Source organism: Dermacentor albipictus, chromosome 3, assembly GCF_038994185.2.
Source record: "Dermacentor albipictus isolate Rhodes 1998 colony chromosome 3, USDA_Dalb.pri_finalv2, whole genome shotgun sequence".
In the NCBI taxonomy this organism is placed as follows: domain Eukaryota; kingdom Metazoa; phylum Arthropoda; class Arachnida; order Ixodida; family Ixodidae; genus Dermacentor; species Dermacentor albipictus.
The window spans coordinates 166,769,546-166,797,297 of NC_091823.1; the positions used below are offsets into that span (position 1 = coordinate 166,769,546).

Consider the following 27,752-nt stretch of genomic DNA (forward strand, 5'->3'; position numbering starts at 1 on the left):
ACTGTATTCTAAGTCAGGAACATCCATACGCTGTACAGGACGTTATAAAATGAGCTGCTGTCTTAGAATATCGCACACAAAAAAAGTTTCTTGGACAATTTATCTACATTACCAGCCTCATGCTTAGCAGCTCTACTGGTAACCCCTGCCCTATAAGTGCACACGTTTTGTGCCAGAAAAATAATTTGCTGGCCAGTAATGTAGCGCATATTTCTCTTCGATCATAGTGTCAATACTTTGTGAGTTTGCACACGTTTGTGCAAGGTTTAACTTTGCATTGCATACTTTATTTTTAAGACGGTGGAGCCAATTAAAAATAAAGGATATTTTTACACCGTAATACTGATGAAACTTAGAGAATATACTTATGTTTTATTAGAAGATGTATTCTAAAGTTTATGGCCATCATTGTAATCTGATTTTATGTGTTTCTTAGTATATGTCTCAAAGTATTATTCAGTTTGTCTTGTGACTGATCAATAAAGATTTTGACCTTTTAAGAGAGAAAATGTTTCATTTGAGTAACTCGGCGACTACAGGATACATCCCATTCACCAAGCGTAAGTGCAGGAGCTCCTTGTGACGGAAGCAAATATTCCCAACATGTAAGTACTGCGAATCCCTTCAAACGTGACCATGGATCTACATTGCGCTTTCACTCTATTGGGAAGAGTACTAGCACTCTGTTCTGAAGTAGTACAAGCACTCAGTTTGGGGGAGTATAAAAACTCGTCTTGGAGGAGTAGAAGTACTCGGTGTAGAGGCGTAGAAACACTCGGTCTGGGGGAGTACTATTACCCCTGTGGGGCGAGTATTAGCACTCTGCAGAAGTGTACTAGCCCTCCCTTGCGGTGGAGTAACAAAACTCTGTCGGGAGGAGTTGGCCTATTTTCTCTCAAAGAGGGTCGATCTACTCTGGAAAAGAGAGTGAAACATGGGACAAGCAGATACTCCCTCAAAGAGAGTGCCCGGAACTCTCTTTGTTTTTAGTGTGTATATAGCCGGAACTGGTCTGACAATCCCAAGAATGCTATTCACATTAAAACACTCTTTGGAGTGTACTGTGTGATTGTGTTCACGCGGGCTAGCTGGTACATGACCTAAAGGAAGAAAAGCGAGATCATAAAACACGCAGGACCGAAAGAAAGCGCAATGGAGTGCTTATACAAACGAAGCCAGCTTTTGTTGCTAAAATTTGGTATGTCTGATTGACTTCTGTGCCAAGTCTTGCGGTTGTATTTACCGAATAGGGAAGTCTTCCGTGCATGTCTCCCCTAGAGCGCGGGCAACGGTAACGAAAGAATCGAAAGAACTGATTGAGAAAGACAGTGCAGCCGTGGGCCGGATACGAGACGCACCTGCTGGCCAGCTTGTGGGCCACATCGAAGATGGTGGCCGTCTCCTTGGGGTCTTTAGGGTCGAACAGCATCATGGTGTGGAAGTTGCCGTCGCCTACATGACCTACCACGGTGGCCAAGATGCCGTTCTGCTGGATGTCCTCCATGGCGGCCGTCACCAGCGCCGGCAGCCGTGAAATGGGCACGCACACGTCGGTGACGTAGCAGCGCGTGTTTGGGCGCATTGCGCATGTGGCGTAGAAGATGGCGTGCCGAGCCTTCCACAGCTTGCTGCGCTCTTCGGGCTCACGCGCGAACTGGAACTCTGAAGCGCCGTTTCCATGTGCAATCTCGGTCACCATGTCCACCTGTTCAAGGCAGGGCAGCTCCAGCACTTAGCCAATAAGGATGCACTCCACCCAGGCACTTCCTAAATCTACTATATATCACAGTTTTGCTGTAAGGCTGAAGGAATGAATGCGATAGCAGCATGTTAGAATAAAACACGAAGTGTAAGAGTCATGGCTGTAGTAGTGGTATGAATTGAAGCAAACGTAAGCCCGCTAAATAAAAACGAGCTGTTGTGCTAGGAGTCCTGTGTTTGAATCCTGCCTTGGCAGCATTTCATTTACGCTTATTAATTATTGCCAACGTCTTTCTTAGCGATTTTACTACCAATTTTCTGTATCGGGTATGTTTCAAACCACTTTCCTAAGCCGATCCGGGAGGTAGTAAACAGCCGCGCCAATAGAATTAAGGCATTTTCAGGTTTGGGCTCTGCTATTGTTTCGTAGCTTTAACATTTAGGTGTGAGAAGATTTAAGATAAAAGGCATGCGGTGTCGGTGTCTTGTTTCATGACATTTGTTTCTGGGCTTATATTTTCTAAATTTCTAAGAATAATTTCCTCAAGAATGTAAGACGAATTATAAGTAACATTATTGATAGAATGATGCGACCTTGTAATCCGCACATACGGCATGCCATATAATGTACACACACTTACAAATACACGGAAGCTAACGGCTACGCATGCCTACGGCAGACATTCGCTTGGAGTGTCCATGTAATTGCTATGGTAATAAAACCAGTTGTGGTCTACCGAAACAGACGAGGAAAAATTGCCGTAGAAACCATCCCACTATGAAAGCGGACGTTAACTGCACTATCACTCAAGCAGCGCTTTGCACTGCCACCGCCGAAACGCGTCATGTGCGAGGCGTGCACTGCAGCCTATTTCGCGCTTCCCTCTGGACATGCTGCGCCCTCTAGAAGCCCCGCCGCGAAGTCCGCCGGTGGCGCATGTGCGAATGTATACTTCGACAAGATTGCCCATATATGTATGACGTGCATTCAATTCCGCCGAGCACAGGAGATATTCTAAAGGATTTCTTTGTCATTGAAAACTGGTACATAACCAGTGACCCATGTTACTTGGACGGCTCGTTTTTAAGTCGGTTCTTTCCGCACAACAGCGCAATGGTCTCTCATTAGACCACGGACTACCCAGTAACGAATTGTGCAATTTAAGAAGTTAGGTGTGGACAGACAGACAGTGAGACAGACAGAGAGATAGAGAGAAGATGAAGTTTCCAAAGAATGCTAATCGCACTTAAAGAACTAATCAAGGTAAATAGTTTGTTTATTTAACGAACTAATAAACAACCAATTAAATAAGCAAACACGATGTCTGGCACGTACCGGCAAACGTGACCAGTTCTCACTCCACGACCGCGGGCACTCGCTCTCGCAATGCGGGCGTCATGACGAGCGGCAGCAGCGGGGAGCGAATCCCCCTCAGTGTTGCCCCTCGCTTCTGCGCGAACGTGGTGCGCGAGAACACAGCGCATACGAAGCCATCGGCACGAAGTCGCCTAGTCTTCGCACTTACCGTAGGGCGCGCATAGAGGTCGCGCACGGCTGTGTTCAGCCGCGCCATAGGCAGCCTCGGCAGGAGTGGATGCGCACTTTAACGAGAATTATGATGAACCAGAAGGATAGGCGGAACCAAGGGGCTCGACTTTCGTTGGTCACAATCGTACGAAATGAAAGACAACGAAGCCAGAGAAAACATCGGGGAAGTGCTATATTTATTGGGGAAATGCATAAATAATAAGATAAGGGAAATTGGAAGTGGACGAAGAGATAACTTGCTGCAGGTAGCGATCGAGTAGACATCTTCGCATCACGTGTGCGGTGCTCTGCGTGGTCAGCTTCTGCGATGCCATCCCTCCGGTATTTTTTTTTGTGGCTCTTTGGGCACAACATTAGGCCCGAAAGGGTTAGCCCGTGCCGCTCATGGCGAATGCTGCGGACACAGACTGCCCTTTTAACCGCAGGTGTCATGTGAGCACTGGAGCAGATCAGCTGGCTAATAAACCATCGTATACTCTCACGGCATCGAGACTGCTAAATTCAAGGCCTTCGCTATGCAATGAGCGACAAGAATTGAGAGAACGGGGTGGGGGGTCAGCTATTAGCTAGTCACGATGACACGAAATGACTGGCTATGAAGCCAGTCAGCGCTGCTTTATTGCGTCATTTCGTGTGATTGGATTACAATTAGACTACCAGCGAGACCAGAAACAAAGTCGCGCTTCCTGCGCAGCTAAACTGATTCAGAACTGCACACGCGATCACCGTAGATCATTAGTCAACGCGTCCACGACGCCAAACCATAAAGCTTGAATTACATGTTTCACAGTAAACCGCGGGCGTCCCACTGTAAGCGGGCAAAGCTTGAGCGTTTTCGGCCTAGTAGAAAATCGGTTTATAACTTTGTCTATATCGCAGTTGAACCATACTATAGACTAGCAATGCTGACGGGTGAAGTGAAGAAACGAAGTGGATTCTGCGTTCTCAGAGTGCGTGGTGTACGCGTGGCTCTTCTTTTCGCATGTGCATGTCGGCGGTCAGCCCGAGAGTTTCTGCAGAACTTCTTCATGGCTTGTGTATTTAATCGCACGAGCGAAATAAATGCGGGAACAGTGCGACGCCCTTGACGTGCCCTTCAGAGCCAGGTAGTTTACAGTGAGGAGAGTTCGATATTATTCCTCCGAGAGACCTCACGAAACGTACGGAGTAGAACGTGGGATAAAAGGACCAGCAGGCTTCGGACTCTTCAGTTTTCTGCTGCGAACACCTAGCGCCACAAAGCTACACACGCCCAGCCCACGTCTTCTCACCAAGTCTGGTTTTGACTGCAGCACTGGCTCAGCGGTGGCCATGCACTGTTTGACGTCACGTAAGACAAAATGGTAAGCACTTCCCGTAGGTGACGCTTAGATGCAGCGATCTCCAATGCAAGCATCAGAACGGCAAGTTGGGCCACTTGGTTGGCATTCATGGTAAGGTTGGTAACAGCGCACCCAAGACAAGGACAACAGAAGGAATAAAACGACGTGTCGTCAAAGCGCCGTGTCATCGTTTTGTTCCTTCTGTTGTCCTTGTCTTGGGTGCGCTGTTACAAACCTTACCTTGAACTCCCATGCAAGTTCTGGGTTAAAGCGCGCGCCGAGGGCCCAGTCTTTATATTCATATTGGACGTTTATACCTGAGGTATATGATGAACTGAGTATACTTGGACGAATGTCAGCCGGCCACTGACAACGTCGGATTTCGCTGAATGCATATTGTATTTCTTTGTACGTTTATTGGCTGGATTTTAATGGTTGATTGTTTATGAGAACAATAAACTGATGTCTAAGTGCTAACTTTCCCCATCGGAATTGCCATTTTCTCGCAGGCTGACGTGTAAGTTTGTAGTACGGCACACAAGTATGTTGTGTGAGGGTGGAGAAGGGCACAATATTTTCACGTTTCCTGGACCAGCAAAGTGGCTCGAAAGGTTCGTGCACCAACCTGTTCGCGAACGGCCTCGTCAGAGGAGCCGTGAAACTCGAGGAAGAGGGTGGGGGCCTCCTTGTAGTCGGTCTTGCTGTACTTGTTGCAAGCCTTGATGGTCGCCTCGTCGAGGAACTCGATGCGCGCCATGGGCACGTTGCACTGCAGGGTCTGCACCACGGCCTCGACGGCCGCAGTCGCCGTCGGGAAGGGACACGTGGCCGCCACGGTCACCTGCGGTAGAACAGCGCGACACACTCGAAGTGGCACCAGGCGTGGTCCCATAGCTCTTCCTAACCTCACATGTGTGGAGGCACCGAGCGCTTCACTTGGCTGTCTCATTCTTCTGTCGATTCTTAAGCGAAAGGGGAAGAAACGGTATAGAGTAAATAATAAAAAAGTTTTGGGGTCTTCCGTGCAAAAAGGACCATACGATTACGACGTAGGGGGCGGGGAACTCAGTATAAATTTTGGTCACCTGGGGTTCTGTAACGTGCACTGAAATCTAAGCACGCGGGTGTTTTCGCCCAAATCGAAATGCGGCCGCCGTGCTCGGGCTCGCACGAGCCACCTCGAACTCAGCAGCGCAACATCGTGGCCACTAAGCTACCATAACGGGCCATCTTTAAAACAAGCTTGAAGGCAAATGAATTGTGCAGTCTATCTTACGCTCACACAACGTTACCACGCTGCCGTTACAAACAGTACGTGTGCCAATATAAAAGATATAAAAAATGCATTCAACGGCTCTCACTCACGGGAAGCCCAACCAATGTCAGAGGACGAGACGGATTGTAACCTCTATGGAACTACCTCCTACGCTTTCAGAGTGCATATACGCAGCTTTCACTTTATGAAGAGTCCTTCGCAATATTTATTGCCCAAAGCGACGCAGCGCAATACGTCTCCATATGGGCAACACAGTAATGCCGACGTCTGCAGCAGTATACATTTCGTATATGGAAGCCGTTAGCGCGAAGACTGGCGTAATATTTATAGACATACAATTTTTCTACTAGCAGGCCTGTTTCCTTACTTGCCTACAATATGGTTAAAATATTCTAATTGTGAAAACGTATTTATTTATTATTTATTAATTAATTTATTATTTTTTACTTATTTATCCTATAACCAGTAAATGAGGAATGGCGAGCTGAAGTAAAAAGTTAAACCATCCACAACGCACAAAGGAAGTGCGGAGATGGGTTTGCACAAGGCTCACCCTACGAGCGACGCTGCTCCACTCCGCAACGCACAAAGGCGTTACGGCAGGGTTCGTCGACTCTCCGACACGGCGCAGAGAAGGCTCCATAGTCAGATCGCCAAACAAACGTGGGTTTGTTCCACTACGCTTGCGGGCAAAGGCTCACCGCAAGACCGATCGAGTACGCGCGCCCGCTGCGCCAGGGCTAACCGGGAAGTGGTTCACCAAGCGCGAGAACGAGAAGTCGTGGCACCAATGGTCCCATATAACCACCTCTTTGCGGGCCTGTGAGAATCTGCTGGCCAGGGTTGCCGGGTCTTCGAAAGAAAAAGTAGCCAAAAAATTCCAAAAAGTAGCCAAAAAGGTCGCGAGCTGCGGCAAAATATGCATTCGGTAGCTAAAAAAGTAGCCACGGTGCGACAAACCAACAATCTTCAATTTTTGACGCGAAAATAACGAAGAAAAAAGCGAGAAAGAACTGTAGTTTTCTGCTTCATGATGGTAAACAAAATTAACAGGACGAAACAAATGTTATCACATATTATTCTACTGTTCTTTCTACTACTGTTCTGCTGTTATTCTACTACTGTTCTTGGGCCACGTTGTCAGCCACACAGGTGTCAGACCTGATGATGAGAAAATCGCAGCCATCGCAAAGCTTTCAAGGCCTACCGAAAAAAAGGCAGTCAGACGCTTCCTGGGCCTATGCGCATATAACCGGTGATTTATTGCGGGTTTTGCACGCGTCGCCTCACCGCTCACCTGCCTAACAATAGAAGATGTCACGTTTGGGGGGGGGGGGCGAGGAGCAGGAGGCGGCATTTAACGAGTTGCAGCAGCGTCTACAAACTCCTCCTGTTCTTGCCCACTCTGACGTGGATGCGCCGACAATGATCCACACCGACGCCAGCAACGTGGGTCTAGGCGCTGTTCTTGTTCAGCGGCAAGACGGCGCTGAGCGAGTCATCGCTTACGCGAGTAGAACACTGTCATGTGCCGAGTCGAACTACTCCACTACAGAGAAGGAATGCTTGGCTGTAGTATGGGCAGTTACCAATTTCCGCCCGTACATATACGGCTGCCCATTTCAAGTCATAAGTTACCACTATTCTCTCTGTTGGTTGACAAACATGAAGGATCCATCTTCACCTACGGCTTCAACAGTACGACATGATAGTGGTCTATAAATCGGGAAGGCAGCACTTAGATGCTGACTGCCTTTGCAGATCGCCGATCGAGTCGTCAGGCGGAGATGTGGACGAATCCGCAGGCTTTTTAGGTGTTGTTGATGCGGTCACCATCTCTCAATAGCAGCAAGAGGACCAGGAGCTCGCTTCAATAACTGATTTCTTAGAAGGCCGCACCACAAACAAGCCTAGGTTGTTCTCAAGGCACCTGTTATCATTCTGCACACGCAACAGTGTTCTTTTTAGGGGGAACTTCTCTTCAACAGGGAGCAGATATCTACTAGTCGTCCCTAAAGCTCTCCGCAATGAAATCTTGCAGGCCTGTCACGATGAAGCTACCTCAGGCCGCCTAGGCTACACAATAACATTAGCACGGATAAAAGAGAAGTACTATACTGGCCACGGCTTGTAGCATAGGTGAAGCATTACGTTCGAACGTGCCTTGACTGTCAGCGACGAAAAGTGCCTGCTACGAAACCTGCCGGACTATTATATCCCGTTCCAGTGCCAGAAACACCGTTTGCACAAATTGGGATGTACCTTTGGGCTCATTCCCAATATCTGCTGCCGGAATAAATAGATCATAGTTGCGACAGATTACCTCACGTGATAGGCTGAAACCAAGACACTTCCAAGCAGCACAGCAGCCGAGACCGCACAGTTCTTCATCGAAAACGTCGTCCTGCGGTGCTCTAGCGGTCATCGTAACCGACAGGGGAACCACGTTCACGGCTGTACATCTGCGAACTGTACTCACCCTCAGTGGCACGGCCCACAGAAGTACGACAGCCTATCACCCGCAAAGCAATGGACTTACGGAGCGTCTCAAGAAGACTCTCGCAAACATGCTGTGCCTGTATGTCGGTGTGGAACACAACTGGGACCAAATATTACCCTAGGTAACGTTTGCTTCTAATACGGCTCGGCAAGAAACAACAAGAATGACGCCATTCAGTCTTCTCCACGGTCGGGAAGTAACTACAATGCTGGATGCTATGCTTCCCTCATGATTCCAGCGATTCCCAGACTGATGCCACAGAGTTTACAGAGCGCGCCGAAGAAGCAAGACAGCTCGCGCGCGTTCGCATAACTAGCCAGCAAGACCGTAATGCCCGATGTTACAATCAACACCATCGATTCGTCGTCTACCTGCCCGGCCAAGGAGTCTGGGTTTGGGCTCCAGTACGCCACCGTGGCCTCGCGGACAAACCTCCACGCCGATACTTCGGACCATACAAGGTTCTACGACGCCTTAGCGATGTCAACTATGAAGTTCTTGACAGCCCATCCTGCTCGAGGAGCCGTCAGGACCTGCCTGAGACTATACACGTGGTGCGCCTGAAACCTTGTTTTTCTGAATGACATGGTCCCTGGTTCGCTGGAAATCGGGTGCTACCTGCCGAACATCGGGACAATGCTCCTTCTGGAGGGGGACAAATGCCGCGACGCCATCTGTGTCCAACCGCGCTGACGACGCAGACGACGACCTCGTGCGTGCAAGCGAGGCGCTACAGAAGAAGAAGCCTGGACTGAGCGCTTGCCCTAATTCTCTCAATTAAATACCGCTCTCCACTCTTGTCTGCAGTGAGACGTGACAATATAGTTCGGGGGGGGGGGGGGAGGCGTCGATGAGTGATTTTGCACGGTAAGGGGACGCCATTTATGCCTTGGCTGACAAGTGCTAATTTGTAGAAAAGTAGCATTCTGGCCTGCGGTTCCGGATCCACCATGCTAGATCACTTAGAGCGAAAGTGGAAGCTTGTGTTTTCGCCTTTACTTACTGAGGCGTATCTGGACAGAACCAGCGCGCAGCAAAGGGCCACGTTACGCAGCCGATAGCGGCACCACCTTCGTGACACGAATGGCGCCAAGTGTGTCTCAGCTTTATTACTGCGATAAAAGTTATACGGACACTCGAGGCAACGTTACGCCGTCGCCGTGGCTTTTAGCGCACAGTACACGTACGACAACATCGCGACCGCACGCCGTGTGCTGTAGGTGCGAGAGAAAGCGTACGAGAGTGAATCGATAAGGATGGTGGCTTGACGCGGCGGCGTCTTCTCGCGAGTTCATGGGCAGTGGCGAAAAGATGTACACGAGTTGGACGGGGAGGGGCATAGGTTAGCGTGCATCTGCTCTTCTACTCCAGCCGCGGCTGCACATGGCGTGGCTCCGCGCGGCAACGAGCGTCTTATCTTAAAGGTAATCTGCGGTGGCTTCAAAGGCTAGGCGCCCCGAGATGGCCGATCGCTTCGCGTGCGCTGCATTATTGCGCACCTAGTTTGTATGAAAGCGAAAGGCGGCCCGAATGTGAAATGTCTCACGGCTACTCCCGCTCTTCCTCACGCCAGCGTTCCGACAGCGAGTGTCCGCGGTCATCCAGTCACATGTGTTCGTGTTTGCCTGTGTGCGCGTCACACCGTGCATGTTAATTTAGCATGCAAGCGGATCTTCACAGCAGTTTATATGACCAATAAAGATACTAACCTTACTTCGTAATGCTGTCGAATAATTCGCTATTGCAATCGAAGCTTCAATTTCGGGAGAAAGTGCGTCTCTTTTGTAGCAAAGATTCTGCTGAAAGTGTATTTAAGATTCGCTTCGCGGAGTCACTGATTAAGGGAATAAAAAAATGTTGGAGCAAATTGAAAACCATAAGTGAGATATGGAGTTAGCAAAACTTCTAGAGGCAGCTAACGTGTCAGCTGCTATACAACAGGGACGCCTTTAACAAAGCTGAACGACACCCAAGCGGCCTAAGATTTGATAACAAAGGGAGATAGGTCGGCCTGAAGCAGATTTCTCCATAGCCAGTTACTCTGCGCGGAGGGAACGGCAAGAGAAAAAGAAAGAGGAGAGATGATGGTTGACGAAGACAGCGGCAGAAGGAATATGCAAAATAAGTACCGGGAATGTCTGCCTGGCTTGAACTGCAGACCTGTAGTCTTCAAAAAGTCAAGAAAGCCCTACGGTCATGCCAAGGGCAGAATATATGACATGAGCACTTTTTGTGGCGTATTATGGCTTAATAAAGACCTCTAAGCTAAATTTCGGAAGACCCAATACACAAGGAAAGCAGATTGTTCAATGTCCACAGCATTTTCTTACATTCCATTTGGTAACTCCCGTGCTAGAGCGTTTGGTACGCTGCACCTGAGCTTCTGGAACGTGCACTGAATATTCGCTGCGCGAGTGTACTTATTTATTTATTTATCTATCTATTTATTTATTTATTTATTTATTTATTTATTTATTTATTTATTTATTTATTTATTTATTTATTAGGTACTTTCATAGAAATGTGGCATCTGCGGCCGCTCCGATCCAGCTGGTAAGTTTGGTGCTCAGCGGCAGAACAGTCAGAGTGACGGGCGAGTGCAAAGGCTGACGGCTTTCATCTGCTGCTATCGTTGTGCTAAGAGGCTACTGAATTTATCTGGTTTAATTCTTATATGGTAGCCTGTGTGGGTGCCCTTCTTTTTGGGTGATGACCAGCGTTGGCTTCCTCGCTACTGCGAGAAAAGCATTGAAGGACCCTGGTACCATGGACTTCAATCTGAGTAGTTTACTTCGAACAATATTCTACTTGTCTTTGGAATCAGCTGTAGCTTCCAACTTTTACATACGCTCTAGGGTTTCGAATAAATGTGCCCCCATGGAAACTGATGCCAGAGCCAGTAAGTCCGTATAGTTCGGTCGGTAAACCGGAGTCGGTTGTTAGGGAAGGGGGGCGTTTCTGGACTCGATTCTCTATTTCATAATCAGCGCGGAATTTTCTTCGCTCTGCTTATAATTCTTTGGCGAAATATCGAGAAGAGTAGCACCTGGCAAGACTTTACGATGTCGGCAACATTGGCGGTAGTCTGTAGGATCGGATGCGGCTGTAGTCTGGGTCGCATGTTACGGATCGCTCAACATATTTAATCGCTTAAGTACGTTAGGTATGTCCACAAATGGTATAATTAAGCACGCGGAACACCTTCTTGAGCGAAATTCATTGCAAATTAGGCATTGCAAATTAAGCGCCAACTATCAATTGAAACATTACACAGAGGTGGAAAAAGGAAGATACAAATTTTATCCTTGACATCAACGCAACTCAGAAAGGTTTTTTTTTTCTTTACTCATTCTAACTGGCCCTGATCTCAAGGATAAGTTATGGAACACCAACTTGCCCAAGCCATCACCGTTGTGAACACAAAACGTGTACGTGCATACTCAAGGGTAAGGCAGCGCCAACCGATCAATCATGGACACTCGTAGGCACTCGCGAGTGATAATGGTTCAGGCACAACACTTCAATGTTCAGCATAGTCAAAATGCTGATTTACGCACATGCTACCGCTATCATATAAGCGCCACACCTCAACCGCCTCTGTCAGGAATACGCAGGTAGAATTTGTCTTTCATCTTTTGCTCCACTATGCGGCCTTTCAGTTGATGCGTGTCTAGGAAGTTGCCCCGTTTTCTGCCGTTCTAATGCCTGATACGCGCACTGGTCACGTGACGTCCACGCTATCTGCAGTGAGTACTGCTCACCTGGGGCGCCGAGTGTAGCCGAAGGGTGGCCTGCGTGATGATGCCCAGCGTGCCCTCGGAGCCGACGAACAGGTTGGTCATGTTGTAGCCCGCAGACGTCTTGCGCGTGCGCCGCCCCTTGCCCGCCGTGTGGATGATTGTGCCGTCGGGGAGCACAACCTGCAGGAGGAGCAAAAGCACGCCGCTAAACCGAGAAGAAGAGCGAACGCGAGGCAAAGCATAGGATCACTTTATGACAGACGTCCGCTGCGTTAAAGCGGGCGACGAGGCCGGCTAGATGGCAGCGAGAAAGTTGCCATAATTGATCACTTCACGTAGGCCTTTCATCGTTGGCGTTGGCCGAGCACTGAGCTCACGTATTAAATGAATACACCACCTACGCTATACACTCTTCAGAAGGGAACAGCGAAACTGTTCAGTAAGGTTGGTAACCTGCTGTCAAACGTACTGCAGTTCATAGTAGCAGGTAGTCGTAATGGAAATGTTACTGAAAATATTGAGGTCAGCAATCCTGTTGTGTAAAGAAGGTTCCATTTCGCTACAGCTCGTACCATATGGAGTCATACAGCTTCCCGGCAAACGTCGTGCCTTTTTCGCGCGTCTATCCCCCCCCCCCTTTTTTTTTCTTTCTCTTGCCACACCCTCAGATTTCCTAAGGCATATTTTTATAGTGAATGCGAAATAATTTAAGAGGACAACACTATTTCTCCCTGTCATTCGGACTTTATTGCCCTAGAAGTAACGAAAACAAAACATGGAGGCAGTTTGATATGTCACGTTTTCTAAGCGTTCTATAAATTGTGGCACTAGATATTGCTAACTCTGAGTCCACATCCGATTCGCTTCAACGGCCCATTCTGCTGCCCCATTGCGCAGACGCTTACCGGGGAGAAAACAAGGCTCGCCTAGTGGCTGCAGTACACCCGCCGCTAAGCCGGCTGCGACGGAAGCGGTCCGCATATCGTATTGAAACAGTGTCCACCACTTTACGTGGGCGCATTTTCAAGATGTAGTCTGCAAACCGCGTGCTTTACTCATGTCTTACACGGAGTTCAGCCCTGGCACGTCTGAATCCAATGTTGAGAACGTGTTGAAGCAAAGCTGCGTAACACTTGACGGTTTGCCTTCGCCGGATACGAGGACTCAAAGAGTTAATTGTGCCACGAAAAGGCACGAGAAAGTGAGCGTGCCCACTTGCAACGGTATTCAACTGGCCAGTAAAAATACGAAACAGGGAATGCGAATGCGCGATACAGATATTGACGCGGCCTAGGGACACGAGGGCTAGAGGTTGCTCAGAGAAAAACGCTTCCTCTGAAATCAGTGGCGCCGCTACACCGCATCACACAAATTCTCAGCATATGCAGCGAAGCCGTCCCGAAGCTTCCGCGCACCTCCAGGTTGAGCACGTTCTCGCGCATAGTTCCGTATCGCACGGCATTCGTGCCGGAAGCGCTGGTGGAGCACATGCCGCCGAGCGAGGCGTCGGCGCCCGGGTCGACGGGGAACCAGAGGCCCGTGTCGCGGATCTGCTGGTTCAGGTTGCGCCACGTGAGGCCGGGCTCGACGACCACGTCGAAGTCGCTGGCGTTCAGCTCGACCATCTTATCCATCTGCGAGAGGTCGATGCAGACGCCGCCCTTGAGCGCCTGCACGCCGCCCTCGAGACCGGAGCCGCTGCCGAACGGCATCATCGGAATGCCCTTTTGGTAGCACAGCTTGGCCGCCCGGCTGACCTGCGCGGGAAGGCGATATTGGATGAGCGGTGAGGCACGAACACGAAGCAAAGAGCACACTCGGACGCTTCTTACACGACTGCATCAGTTGCAGTTTCTTTTTGGAGGAATGTTTTGCTCCGCTGAAAGCCCTCCAGGTGGTGCATCAATTGCATCGCAGCAGACCCCCTTGCCAAGTTCACGGTCACGCGGCTGTTAACGTGTTTTATCCTGCTACGTGCTATCCGGAGTTCTGTGGCGTGAGACAGTGGTGAAGAACGGCGTATTTCTGTATCGCAACCGTATTAAAAAATCCCCAGGCACAAAAGTGGCGGAGAAGCCAGCTTATTCTTGATTCCGGAGGTCCGGACGAACATGTGTGGAAAATTGATGCACTTGAGCAGTGAAAGTGCAGAATACGAACAAGAGGCAAGCGATGAAGGTGCGAAGTAGACCCGGCTGGTTCGCACAAGGCTCAGAAACGAAAAGGATGTCTCGCTGTTGTGAGCACTGCCGCGCTAGTATACAGTTCACGTCCTGCAACATTTCTTGCTCGCTGTAACAACCGTGGTGCGCCCTGTAAGGCCATTCTATACACGATTATTTAAAATTTTAATAAATGTCTGCACACGAATAAATTTTGCAAATATAAAAATGTAAATGCAAAGGCCAGCTTAGCAGGTCTCCAAAACCAAGAGAAGCTTGCCTAAAGGTCGAGAGGTTTGCCGGCGTAGAAGTATTTGTCTACATAATACTCTGCAAGATAGAAGGAGATGGGAGAGAGAAACCCTAGTAGGAGAACTAAGCTCTTGCTCTCATCGTTTGTGCAAAGTAGAAAACGGGGACGTGGTTAAAATTAAAACTAAATTCTGGGGTTTTGGATGCCATCACCTGATCATGAGGCACGCAGTAGTTGGGGAATCAGTATTATTTTGGCCAGCTGGGTTTGTAAACATGCACCCACTACACGGTGCAAAGGCGTTTTTGCATATCTCCCCCAGGAAATTCGGCCGCCGCAGCCGGTATTTAATCCCGCGAGCTCGTGTTTATCAGCGCAAGGTGAAAACCATGTGGTGAACCTGAACGCCCATGTTATCGTTGAAAAAGATTGTCGCGTACCATTTCCTTGTATTCGCGCGATTCTCCAAAACGCATTTTGCAGGTTTCCTTGCTGACATGTCATCAAGCTCTCTCGTGGACGGCTTTTGTTGACGCTGTTGGCACACAGTCGAAGAATAGGTTATCGAAGCGCATGACTGATGTACACTAGTAGTGACCGCTACTGTCTACCAGCCCGCACTGGCACCACCGACATCACGGATTTTTGAACAAATGGCGCCACGATGGTCAATACAGATGATCTACACATAGTGCAACTCTCCACTAGCCGTATTTTTCCAGGAAGGAGTGATAAAGTCTAAATAGCAGTGTACATTGAGGCAGCGAAGATGACAGCGTTCAACAACAGTTGCGTTGAAAACAATACTTCTTGATTCATCCTCTTCTTACATACGATAAAAAAACCTTAACTAGCACTTTACACGGTAGCTAACAGAATAAAAAAAAGTCATAATCATAAATAGTAACAGAACTTGTTAGCTTTTTAGCTTTCATATGTAGCTGTAACAGGAAGATGCATGGTCCATTTCAAACATCCAGATGTCGATCAGTATTTTTTCGAACACAGGTGCTTCGCGCAATATCTCCGCTTTGACTTTTACGAAAAATTCAGCTGTGAAAGCTAGCAGCAAGGACTATGGCTACTCTATTATGCAGCTAGTGATTCTGAAATAAAATTTTGACGACACGAATTTCACGTCATAGCACCGCGCTACCGTACATTTTTCAGGTGAACGAAGCTCAAGAGGTGCGTCTGCGGGTGCTCGGATGAGACGACGGTTGATTACTGATTAGCTTTTATGATGCAAAGGCGTCGGAGGCCAAATAACGCGAAAAATCAGCGTTATCTCTAAAGGCTGAGTTCAGAAAAAGCGCTTGTAATCTTCTGCATGCAACCTCCTCAAACACAATTCGAAGCATGTCCAGCTGGCAGTAGAGTGTATGAAAGCATTGTGCATTTGCTGGCCCCACGTACCATCAAACGACTTCCCGTTAAACTAAATGTGCTGCACTTTTTGCATAACGGCACAATGCGCAAGACGTGATAGTGATATTTGTGGAATAGCCACGCACAGAATTTCTTGGGTTGACTAGTAGATTTTGAGAACAAACTTCAGGCATCCATACAAGCCGCCGTGAACGTGTAACACTTCCTTCTACCATGTTAAGTGCGGGCAAAAAAGCTTGCTGTATAGACTGACAACTTCCAAAAGAGATACCTGAAAGTACTCGCTAAACTATAAAAGATACAGGAAGAACTGGACCTGTGAACTTCCATGAGTACTTCGTTCACTATGTCAAGAAAAGACCAACAATGGCGCCAATAGGCCAACTTAATATTATATCAAGCATCTGTACCATATCAGATTGCAAGCACTATATCGTGCCAGATTAAGCATCTGCTGGAGTTGTATCCCCATTGTCCCGAAGAATTCCATCGCGCATTTCCCTATGGCGCTCCTTCGAGGCCGGCTGTAGCCCACCTGGCTGCTGTCCTGGGCGAAGACGACAACGTCTGGCGGGGCGGGCGCGTGCGGCCCTTCGTCGCGGCTGTGCTGCTCCCGGGCGGCCTCGGTGGTGGTGACGTTCTTTGGGCCGAAGATCGCCTCGAGCTCCTTGACCACGTCCTGAGAGAGCCACCGCCGGCCAGTCTCTGCCGGGCCGCTCGCAGCTCCAGCGGCGGCAGCACGCTGCAGCACACCTCGGCACAACGAGCACCACGGCACCCGCGACACCAGCATGGCGGCTGCGTGACGGGTGACACAGTGGCTTACAAGTTGTGCGCCGCGCGCGTCTTGCACTACAGTCTCACCACATGGCGAGTCTCGCTGGAAATTTACATCTGGCGAAGAGGACACCAGAGGGCATAAAACACAATGTAGAACACCACGCAGAGGACTTGGCAGAAGAAGGGTGTGGCAAAATAACCAAGGCCAGTAAATTCCTCCCGCCTAAGGGATGGGCAAAGACGAAAAGGTGACATGCGGCTGGCAACCCCAGCTCATAACTTGGATGCGAGATGGGGGGAGGGGCAAAAAAAGACGTTTTTCGCTCCCTGGATACACAGAAGCGACGAGAGACCAGGGCACATGTTACTGGAAAACACAGACTCTAGGATATGTCGCCATGAACAAGTCAAGTCCACTTGTCGAAATGTTGGCTCCTACTTTCACCTTGTTCTCGTTTTGCTCACAGAGTGTAGGATAGTGTGTCTTGCGCTCCAACTCGGAGCAAGACCGTCAGCAGGGGGCCAATGGCATTGTGGATTGCAAGATCATGCAGTCGAGACATGTTGCAGAACATCTTGTTTATACAGTTTGTTCTCCAGAAGTTGATAACGTGCTTTCTTTCGTGTTGAGTAAAAGGGGCACTAAAGGCAAATACTAAGCCAACGTGGACTGTTAATATACAATTCTAGAAACCTCAGAGCGCTTGTTTCGTGCCAAGAAAAGTCTTAGTTTACGAGAAAGATGCGTCAGACCTTTAACGAAATTCAAATCGTCCACCCCAGAGCGGGGAGTGGTGATGTTGCATACGCGATCGCCACCCTTTACAGCCGTCGGCGAGTAAAACGGCGTCCGAGAGACAGCGTTACGGTTTTCTTGTGCAAAACCAAAAGGCGCGGCTATGGAGAAACCTAGCCCAGACAGAGTGTTGGGTTCACAGCCGCAGCTGCTCTTGACCAAGTGGCGTTGACCATTCGCGAATCGCGCGACTTCACATGGATGTGACATTCTCTGCTACTTGCAGTTTGCGTGAATTTCGCGAGCCAACAAAGCCAGCGCAGCACTGTGCGAAACGAAACTACCGAAACGTGAAAGGCTGAGCGGTGCAGAGTGGAGAAAACAAAACTCTTCGACTGCCCGCGCCGTTGTCAGTGGTAACGTAGCAATAGGAAAGTAACATTTTCTTCTATGTCCGTGGCCCTTTTATCATATCCTAACAATCGTCTGTCTGCGCTAGGCCGTCACTTTCACGTGATAGGAGAAAGTGATGCAAGACTCTTGAAACACATTCTGTGAACTCAGTTCCCACAGTGTGCGCCGGGAGTTGTGCATCAAGCTGCCTGCCACATCTGATATAGTTCAATGCAGTCGATGGTTAAACGAAGCTAGTAACAACTTCGCGAACCGCTCCACCTCACGTTATTTTTCTACGTCTGGGTTTAGACGTGATAACAATTTAAGGCGCTATACAGCGCCAGCTACGACGACCTGCGAGTACATAGACAAATGTCTTGACAAATGCAAGCGCGCGTACAGAGAAACTTCTCACAACCCCAAATATTTTGGGAGCACGCTATCCAAGCGAACACGATATCTTCGCAGCGCCTGCGTGCAACCTTAAAAATTTAATACTTGAGTTTTCCTTGCCAAAACGACGATCTCATTACAATGCACGCCACAGTGAGGGGGCTCGGGAATAGTTTCGACCGCTGGCATGGGGGTTGTTGGAAGGCGCACCTAAATCTAAGTAAGCGATGATTTTTGCATTACGCTTCCCTCCAACTACGGTCGCTGGGGCCAGAATCGAACCCGTAACATAGACGCCTGAATTTATTTTATTTTCAGCTCGTATGAGGGAGCAGGTAAACAGGCTGCAAATCGAGATGAACGGCGCAAAGCCATTGCCACTTTCCTACCGCAGCCGGGAGGCATCCACCTACGTATCAAAAAGTGCAATGTGTACTTCTCCGTGCAACTCCCTCCAATGTTCCAATTTTCTGCTTTGTGGTGAAGCCGCTTGGATATTTAGCTGGTTTGCGAATTCATTCTCGAAAAAAATCTGCGCTCATCCGTAAATACATTATAGATAAAATGTTAAGTCAGCGCTTGTCCTTGTCATTACGATGCTACGAGAAGAGCATAATGCACACATGAAAACGCTGTGATAACAAAATAAGGCACTCGCAAATACAAGCACCCTCCGAAATATATAGAAACGCTTTCTACAAGAAAATAAAATTAGTGAATGTCAAAATACCTTAAGTTTAAGCACTCTCCTTTAGTTCGAGGGCTCCATATTCGCAGAATACGAAGAGGTAATATTGTGTGTGGTAAAACGAGCGGTGGGAAGCGTTGAACTACCGAAGCGAATTCCGAATGTACCACTGTATTCCGTGTATTGTTGCAGTATTTAAATATGTTTAAGTATTTTTCCACATTTCTCCAGAGATAAAGGGAGGGGGCAAACAAGTTGCAATGGGACACCCGTGATTCTAAAAAGAGCAGTGGTGTGACGCATTCAGAAATTTCAGGACGTTTTCGCCCCAGTATGGACTCCGCGCTTGATGGGGTGGGACGTTAATTGCAGCAATGTTTTCAACGAATGCCCACACTGAGAGGAAGACTCTATTGCGCGGTGCCGACACGAATGCGCCTCGAACGCAATCAGGGTTGCGAGAACCCAGCTTGTATGCGGAGAAACACAGCTCTATCTCCAAGGCTACCATGGGCTGACACGTGAATTCATCTTCACTTACATCCCTGTTGCAATAACGTCGATCGCAATAGATTCACGCCACTGCACGTTGGCTGAGTTGTACGTTCGAAACTAGATAAAGGAGGCGACGAATCAGTTGGAAACTTGACGTGAGGACGCTTTACAGAAAGGAGACCACTTTATCTGCACAGCGATAGACGACCGCCGCATGATAATGCCTCTGAAACGCGTGGCCTCTCGGGTTGCATTAGCGGGTGACGTGTGATAGCGCGCGTCCCGTGCATATTCACCTACCGCCAGTGACAAGAATGGGTAATTGTTCGCGGGGGTCAGCCATGCCACCCCGGTGGCAGCTGCAGTCGCTAGCTTCAAGTCGCGGAAACAGACCACAAAACATGTGATTCAAGCATTAAGGGAGCAGTTAGTGAGCAAGGCATCAAAGAACAATGTGAGTTATGTTATAGTGGCTTTCTGCGGACAACTGCTTTTGTTGAAAACACGTGATACAAGTAGCAAGAGTTGACTTCACGGAAATGTTTGTTGCAAGAACGTAAAATGTTACGGTCAGATGCTTACGTTTAAAATACTGGATTAAAACACGTACGGTAGCAGTTAAAAAAATAATTCATAAACGTAAGAAAATCAAGAAAAAAAAAGATTTATTGAAAACAGTATTACCAGCTAGGAAACAGAAGTGGAGGGCTTCGCTAGAATTAACTCGAACCATACGCGGTTCAGCTGCCGCAACAGAAAAAAACTAAACAAGAAATTTAAGAAAAGCAACATCAAATAGAATATAGGCATATACCGCCATCCTCGGAAACCGATATATGCCGAAATCACTTTCCGCGTCCGTAATGCTACCTTTCCTTTCTCATCAGAGATCAAAGTGTCCTTCAAGGCGACGCTTACCGTTATGTCGTTTCCCCGCCGCAAATGACAGCGCAGGACGAAACAAAATGCGGGTGTTCGTCGGGGGTATTTCCTCGCACAGAGCCAGCGATGCCTGTCCGACAGACAGATGCCGTGAGCAAATGCGAGACGACTGTTCTTTTGTTCTTTTTTTTCTCTCGGACGAGATAATGTTTGGATGTGTTCCAGCTCTACAGCGACGTCACCTTTCCTGCAGGCACGAGCCGCGAGGTGTCCGCCGGCTTCGCAGTCCACGCACAGAATCAGCAAACAGTGTTCACGTCACGCTCTCGCGGCGTCGCTCCTATCAGGCGTCATAATGCGAGCGTCAGCATCCCGCAGCGAAAGCGGCACCGCGTTCCCGCCTGAAGCTGCACGCTCGGGACACGGAAGGACGCGGCAGCCTTAACCCGCTCGCTGAAGAGAACGGCCACTCCCCCCCTCTCCCCCCCCCCCCCCCAAGCTTCGTGATTTGAGGAGCTTCTCGTCGGACCAGATGAACGAGATTTAGTGAACAGTGCTTGTTGCCTGTGGCGTTGAATAACCCATGAAACGTGTGGCTTCTGGCCTACGCCCCTATTCACTGGATTTCCATCGTAACTGTGTAAATGTGATGCGTTACGAGGAATTAGGTGGCCTAAGGAAAATTTCGACGCTTTGAGTGTGACTGAATAGCTGTGTGTGGGTAAGCGACAAAGGACCCTTTTGCAACCATACAGCGCTGCAGCTTGCGAATTCACTGTCAGTTTTCGAGCAGAGTAGTTTGCGTCGCCAGGCACACGCAGAACGCTGGCTGGACCATCACACTCCTACAATCACTTGAACGCACTTGTGTGGTGTCTCAAAACGCATGCGGTGCGATGGCAATATACATTCAATGCCCGGACGCATGAATCAAAGATTTGCGCCATCGTAAGTATGAAAGCGGAGCATCTTCAATCGCTGTCGAAAATAAACCACCTTCATTGGAGACGTGAGCTTGTCCTCATCGCTCTCCGCATTAACCGCTTGATGAAGCTCCGCTTCACATAGACCCCAAGCCGTGCGCTTGCCTATAAGGACGCTTATGCTCCTGCGCACACTATATTGGACCTAGCAACTTCCAGCAGGCGTAGGGGTGCGCGGATAGTGATTTTTCAGACCGAATCCAATGCGAACCGAATAGTGCCAGAGGTGAATCGAATCCAATGCAGTTAATGTAAAACGATACTCACATCCCAATATTCTTAATGGTACCAAGTTTCTCTCATTACACGGTACGTTAAGTGATGTTTATAGAAAGCACAAATGGAGCATTAAGAGCATGCGAGTTTCTTCCCATGCACAGCGCTTTTCAGAGAGTGCGAATTATCACTGTGAGGCCTGTAAAGTATGCCCACCTAAGCGACTTAGCCTACTCTACTACGCATGTTCTTATGTTTTATGTCTATACTAGGCCCGCGGGAGTGAAAAGTTGCTCTACTTATGCTTGTATTATATATTCACTTGGACGCAGTTGACGTTTTGAAATATTCGAAACATAATAGCAAAGCATTTGCATTTACGAATAGTGACTATAAGATGGTTTCGGATATTCGAACACCCCTATTCAGGTGTCGCCCTTGAGAAAAGCAGGCCGCTCGCGCGCTCTGCACAGCAGTGGCCAACACCCTACATGTGCATGGCAAACAGCTCGCTCGGTCGTGAGTATGTGGCCAGGCGGCCACATACTGCTTCATGACCTCGAAATCCAGTAGAATCGAAACCCAAATTGACTGCACAAAAGCTGTTATATTAAAATATTTAGAGTGCTGTCAGGCTTGACGGTATATCTTCCGGGGCTTATATGTACCGGACCTTCAATTAAAGCAAAATAAGAAGACTCGGAAATATTGTGTCAGTAACCCTCTAATGCACTGACACGATTGTCGCACTTGGTGCAGGTGACGTCGCGGCAAGTGGGAAAACGTGAAAGAATAGAGTGTTTTAGCAGAACGTTTTTGACGGTCCGGTCCGCTCTCGCGTACCCGCTCACAGTTAGCGGAGCGGCGGACGAAGAATCAGTTTTAGCGGAGCGCCTGGCTGCGTCCGAAAGGCATGTGCTTGCCTGACGCGCCACCTTGCCGCAGAAGGTAAAACCGCTATGAACATAACATTCAAGTTGTAAGAATTGCCGCAATAAAATAATATATTTGGAATTGCTCAAGTGTCTGAAGGCATTTCACGCAATACATTGCATTTTCATTTCTTATATATATATATATATAATCCTTACATTAACAAAGCCGTTACGCTGTGTTGTAGCCAAGACAAGGTTTTTTGCTCTTTCAGTACACCTAAAACGTGGTCCGCACAAACAAACGTGCACACATGGCATAGTTCTGAAACGGGTTCATGAGCACAACCTCCCGAAGTAGAAGAAGATCTTCGTGTCTCCTAAAGTGTACTCTAGGTTTGCGCTTTACAAATCCTGGTTCAAACGACCTCGTGGACGGGCCATCAGCACTGGGGGCAGCCATTTTGCTTCGCTAGACCCGCTTGACGCGCTCGCCGCGCTCCGCTGAGAAAGCTTTCTAGCGGAGAGGGGGCTCCCGTCCGCTCGCCCGCTCACTGCTGAACGGGTCGCGCATGCGCACTTGCGCTTCCGCTAGCCCGCTGAGCGGAGCGGACCGTCAAAAACGCTCTGCTAAAACTATTTAATGACACGAGCGCAGGACTCACGCGAAAGTGTTTGGCAGCTTGCTAGTCGGACGGAAGGCACAATGTGCAGAGGTTTTCACCCTGGCGCGTGTTTATTTGCGCTTTGCGGCACGAGGTAACACGCTGGGCTGATATGATAAGCAGAGGTGTTGCCGTGCCTACGTGTAGGGAAGGCTTCCTATGCCATAGCGATAATGAAATGGTTCCATCTAACAATGCGCGAACAAGGAACCATAATTAATTTTAACAAATAATGAAACAGGAAGGACATCTTAAGTGACAACAAACAGAACGTCGACAATCTGACACCGCGAGAGTTAGACCGGATGAACTGCGTTCAGCCAGTTTAATGACAAACAATTTGTTTGTATAAAGAACTGCTCACGGAAAACAATGGACGTGAAATGTTGCACAAACATTAATTCTGCATTTAGCAGAAAGGAATGCTGCAGTCTTTGCCGCGAAAAATAAGAAAATGTAGTGGCGCCTGTGTGCAAAACTACCGCTGCTGCATTAAAGATTACAGGTCGAGATTACAACGCCGTATTCCTCCATTATTTATATTCAATTTGGCTTGTTGAACATTATGGGGTTTTACATGCCAAAACCATTTTCTGATTATGAGGCACGCCGTAGTGGAGGACTCCGGAAATTTCGACCACCTGGGATTCTTTAACGTGCACCTACGCGGGTGTTTTCACATTTCGCCCCCATCGAAATGCGGCCGCCGTGGTCGGGATTCGATCCCGCGACCTGGTGCTCAGCAGTCCAACACCATAGCCACTGAGCAACCGCGGCGGGTTTGGCTTGTTCATTACACTCAAAAGTTGAAACCTTCTTTCGAATAAAACTGCGGTTGAAGTGGTTAAGAACTCTGCAGCGAATAACTGACTTGAAGCCCAATCTTCCTTACACTTCGTTAGTTTGTCGTAGCGCAAGCATAAGGACACGAACACAACGTACGTATGGAATAGCACGCCAGCGCTAGCTCCGATAACCAATTTATTTTCACATCTTTACTGGTGTCGCATCTATAGCACCTAAATACGTCTAAGGATACCTGCACAATGTGTGGTAAGCACGACACAAAATTAACAACCACCTAGCTCGAGACCATAAGTGATTGCTTGTGTTTCTTTTTTTTCTTTTTCTCATTTGAAGGGCGCTTAGATATCCCAGCCCTTCATACGGCAACGCCATCTACCTACCTGCATATCTATGGTGTCGTCAAAAGTAGCCATGCGTCTAGGTATGATTAGCATACTAATAGTTTCACAAAATATAATAAGCTTACTTATTGTTTCACTTATTTTGGTTGACAACCGCATCAGTGACAGTGCAGAGGAAGGAAGCTATGAAACGCCACTTTGTTTATTTTATTATTTTCTTCCCGTAACATGGCCTTTACCGATCAAATGCTTTACCCAAAAGAGCTTTCTATCCCACGTGTCGAATGTGATTCCTCATTTAAGGCAGAAAGTTTGGCTAGTTAGAATATGGAGAAATACATGATTCAGCGTGAAATGAAAAATGGAAAGAGGTGCAGAAACAAAAGAATTCCTTCAGGCCCTGTCTTCCGGCGCAGGAAAGGAAAACATACGATGAACAGCGTGGTTATCACTGCGCGAGCAGACGACGTGCCACTTGCGCACGCCGCCAGGCTAATAATAGTTCGATGCTGCCCAATCTGTAACCGGCGCTTTAGGTCCATGAATCAGTCAGTCAACTAATACGTACCGTACTTTGTCTGCCAGGAAAGAACATGGACCTAAAGCACCGGTTACAGATTGTGAAGCTTCGAACTAATATTAGCCTGGCCGCGTGCTCTGCAGAACAACACCATAGCAACTGAGCTATCGTTGCTGGTCCGTTACATATCGCACTTCAATGAGCGGAATGCAGAATACGTGCTACATTAAAGAGATACACATTAGGCGAGTAGAAGTGGTTTAGTTTACAGAGAATCCCTGTAAGTGAGTAAGTCTGGCGTGTATCTTCAGCAGAAACTGAACTGTAAAAACCCACTGAAACAATCTTCTAAAAAGGACAGGAAACTGTGAACGGAGAAAGCCTCCTATTATCAGAAATTATTGTTTGGTTGATTGAGACCGAATTAGGTGGCAAAAAGAAAATGAACAAAATTAGTTAAGTTACTCCAGTAATTGCGCGCCGCGTAATCACTCAAAAGACACTGATAGGCTGCCTGTGAAGTAACAAATGTATCTGCCCTGCGAAGCTACAAAGAGGAGGTTACGACGAACACGAGATCCAACATTTATCTGCAGCCTCAAAAACTATGATTGCGCTTCGGGAAAGCTAACGAAATTCGACTGCAAGAAACATAATCAAGCGATACTCGGTTATATACGCAAAGCGCGTGTGAGTAGATGTCGTTCCAGGAAACTTTTTGTCCTAAAACCAAAACCATCACCGGCATGATCCCGTGTTTGTTGGGGCCGTCTAACCTAACCGTCTTTGAAAACACAGGATCAAATTTACTTTTTTAATTTGTGTTGCAAACTTGTTTTGGACAGCCTAGCGATAGCTTTCTCAGCAATGCAGGCTTGCAAGGCACGTACTGCAGGCGTCTCGCACCGCGAAGTACGGAGTAACGCGTCATCTGCTACAGCACGGGGAGGCGAGTCCCGAGAGCAGGGGATACGTAATAAATAAATCGTACCTATGTGAGCCCAAATCTGAGCGAAAACTTGGCCTCAGCTGTTGTATTTGTGCAGTGTGCAGCCGACAGTGCCCACTTTCAAAAGTGTGTGTGCGTAGGGGGCGTACAAATGTGCCTACATTTCCTTTTCAATTATGACTGCGGGGGGGGGGGGGGGGAGGGGTACGCCTCTCCCCGAACCGGTAGATGCTCCTATGACAAGCATGGTGTCACGCACGTACAGGCAAATACAAACACATCTCACTCGCTGACCACGAGCACTCGCTCCCACAACGCTGGCGTCGTGAAGACCGTCGGCAGCGAGAAGCGAACGCTTCGTGCTGCCTAAGTTTCACAGCGAGAACACCTTTTACGACCATATAAGTAAAAGCAGTTTTGAAAGTTCTGGGGACCTCAATTGCACTGTCGAGGTTCAATTGCACTATTGACGGACCAAGTAGCCCGAATCAATCTCCAGATCAAGACCTGAAAGAGCACTGCAGACTTGCAGAACTGGGGAAATTAACGAACTGTTAGCGAGTAGATTCTGTGCGCTATATAAATACCAGTGATGAGTGCGCTGAAGAACCAATGTGGCCGAGACTCCACGTGGAGTTTGTAGAGAGGCCCGACCCCAATTATCAGTGCGTCAAGCTGCATTCTGCAGACCCGATTACTCTTGGTTGGGACTCTAGGCGCATATACTCTCGAGTTTCAGAAGTGGGGGGGGGGGGGCATTACCCCCTCCCCCCCAGGTCCTGAGAGTAGAGGGGCAACTGTCTCCCTTGCACACCCTGGTAGTTACACCTATGCTTCGGCTAATGTTTCGTTCCGTTCACGCAGTCATCACTGTTGACCAATGCCGAAGTAGGCACTTCCGGCGCCGCACCGGCGTCGCAAGTGCCTGCCTCTGTAAACAGGGGAAGCGGAGGCCTGCTGGTGCAAGAAGCAGTGAACGCGTCACAACGTGATCAAACATGGCGCCCACAGGAGCACAGTGAAAAGCGTGTATATTGTCATTCGCCTCCTTGAGTGCTTCCGTACTGCGTGTTAACATGTGCAACCATTGAAACACACACACGGAGACTTGATATATATATATATATATATATATATATATATATATATATATATATATATATATATATATATATGTATATACTCCTATGCTGAAGCAACTCACACACTGAAGACAGCGAAGTTGTAAAGGTGAGTGCTCACACCCATCGGAAATCGTAGTGGTCTGTTTTGCCACTCAGGCAAATCTACCCATGACTTTGGTAACGGTTCTACTATATCCTGTCGAATTATTTCGCTGCACCCGCGACTTTTCTTATGCTTCATTAGATCAGACCTTTGTAGAGAAACTTGCATTGTTCCTTCAAGGTGACACACAGACAAGAAATAGACCGCACGAACCCCCTTCCCCCCCTCAGCTAAAATTAACCTTGGTAAAAAGTTCTACACGCGATACCCCCAAAATGTTTGTTGATTTGTGTCCCTCCTATCTGACATCGAATGTGGAGCTAGTGAAACATGATGTGCGAGACAAAGGTTGCAGATTGCAGCCTAGGATAGCCCGCCGAAAGTTGTCGCCTATTCGAGCGTCAAAATACGCACAGTAACTTTATTTGTTGCCTGTTTATATTTACGCTTCGAAGAACGTTCGGGGCTCCGACAGAGGCTTATTTGGATGTTCTCTGATTGACAGTCCATGCTGACCACACCGGAGCACGCTTCCTTCACCGCCACCGCACAATATCGTTGCCGAACTTGATTTAAATGCTCGCCATAAATGTGCACTTCTTACTTAACAGCTTCCAATGAAAGGCCAAACGCATCATCGAAAAATTACACAAAGGAATGCGCATACGTGAACACATATGAAGATTAGCTACAATCTTTGGAACAGCGCGAAGAGCGGATCCAGCTTTCCGGTTAGTGCACGCAATTACTCAAACAAAGCCGCTTGGATATGCATGCCGCTCGCATCGCCCAATTTATCACAGAATCTGGCGGGGAGTTTGATGCTGCGCAACAAGTCGGTAAGACGCCTGTCCCATGACGAAAGCGTGCCTTGCCGCCGGCCGGCTATTTGGCCATTTTCCAGCGCGCT

The 27,752-nt window shown here is 48.3% G+C and overlaps 1 protein-coding gene across 3 annotated transcripts in view; it reads right to left on the minus strand.

The window, feature by feature from the left end:
• LOC139057653 (probable D-lactate dehydrogenase, mitochondrial) overlaps nt 1-27,752 on the minus strand; it is a 70,225-nt gene that overhangs the window by 26,694 nt on the left and 15,779 nt on the right. For 2 of the 3 annotated variants that reach the window (XM_070536263.1, XM_070536265.1), the window contains exons 2-6: nt 16,428-16,690; nt 13,504-13,845; nt 12,110-12,268; nt 5,198-5,413; nt 1,359-1,705 (exon numbers count right to left, since the gene is read on the minus strand). In XM_070536263.1, the coding sequence (XP_070392364.1) occupies nt 1,359-1,705; nt 5,198-5,413; nt 12,110-12,268; nt 13,504-13,845; nt 16,428-16,685 (1,322 nt within the window). In that variant the 5' untranslated portion in view covers nt 16,686-16,690. Of the gene's footprint in view, nt 1-1,358; nt 1,706-5,197; nt 5,414-12,109; nt 12,269-13,503; nt 13,846-16,427; nt 16,691-20,298; nt 20,468-27,752 lie in introns of those variants that run through there. The other variant, XM_070536264.1, reaches the window with a different exon arrangement.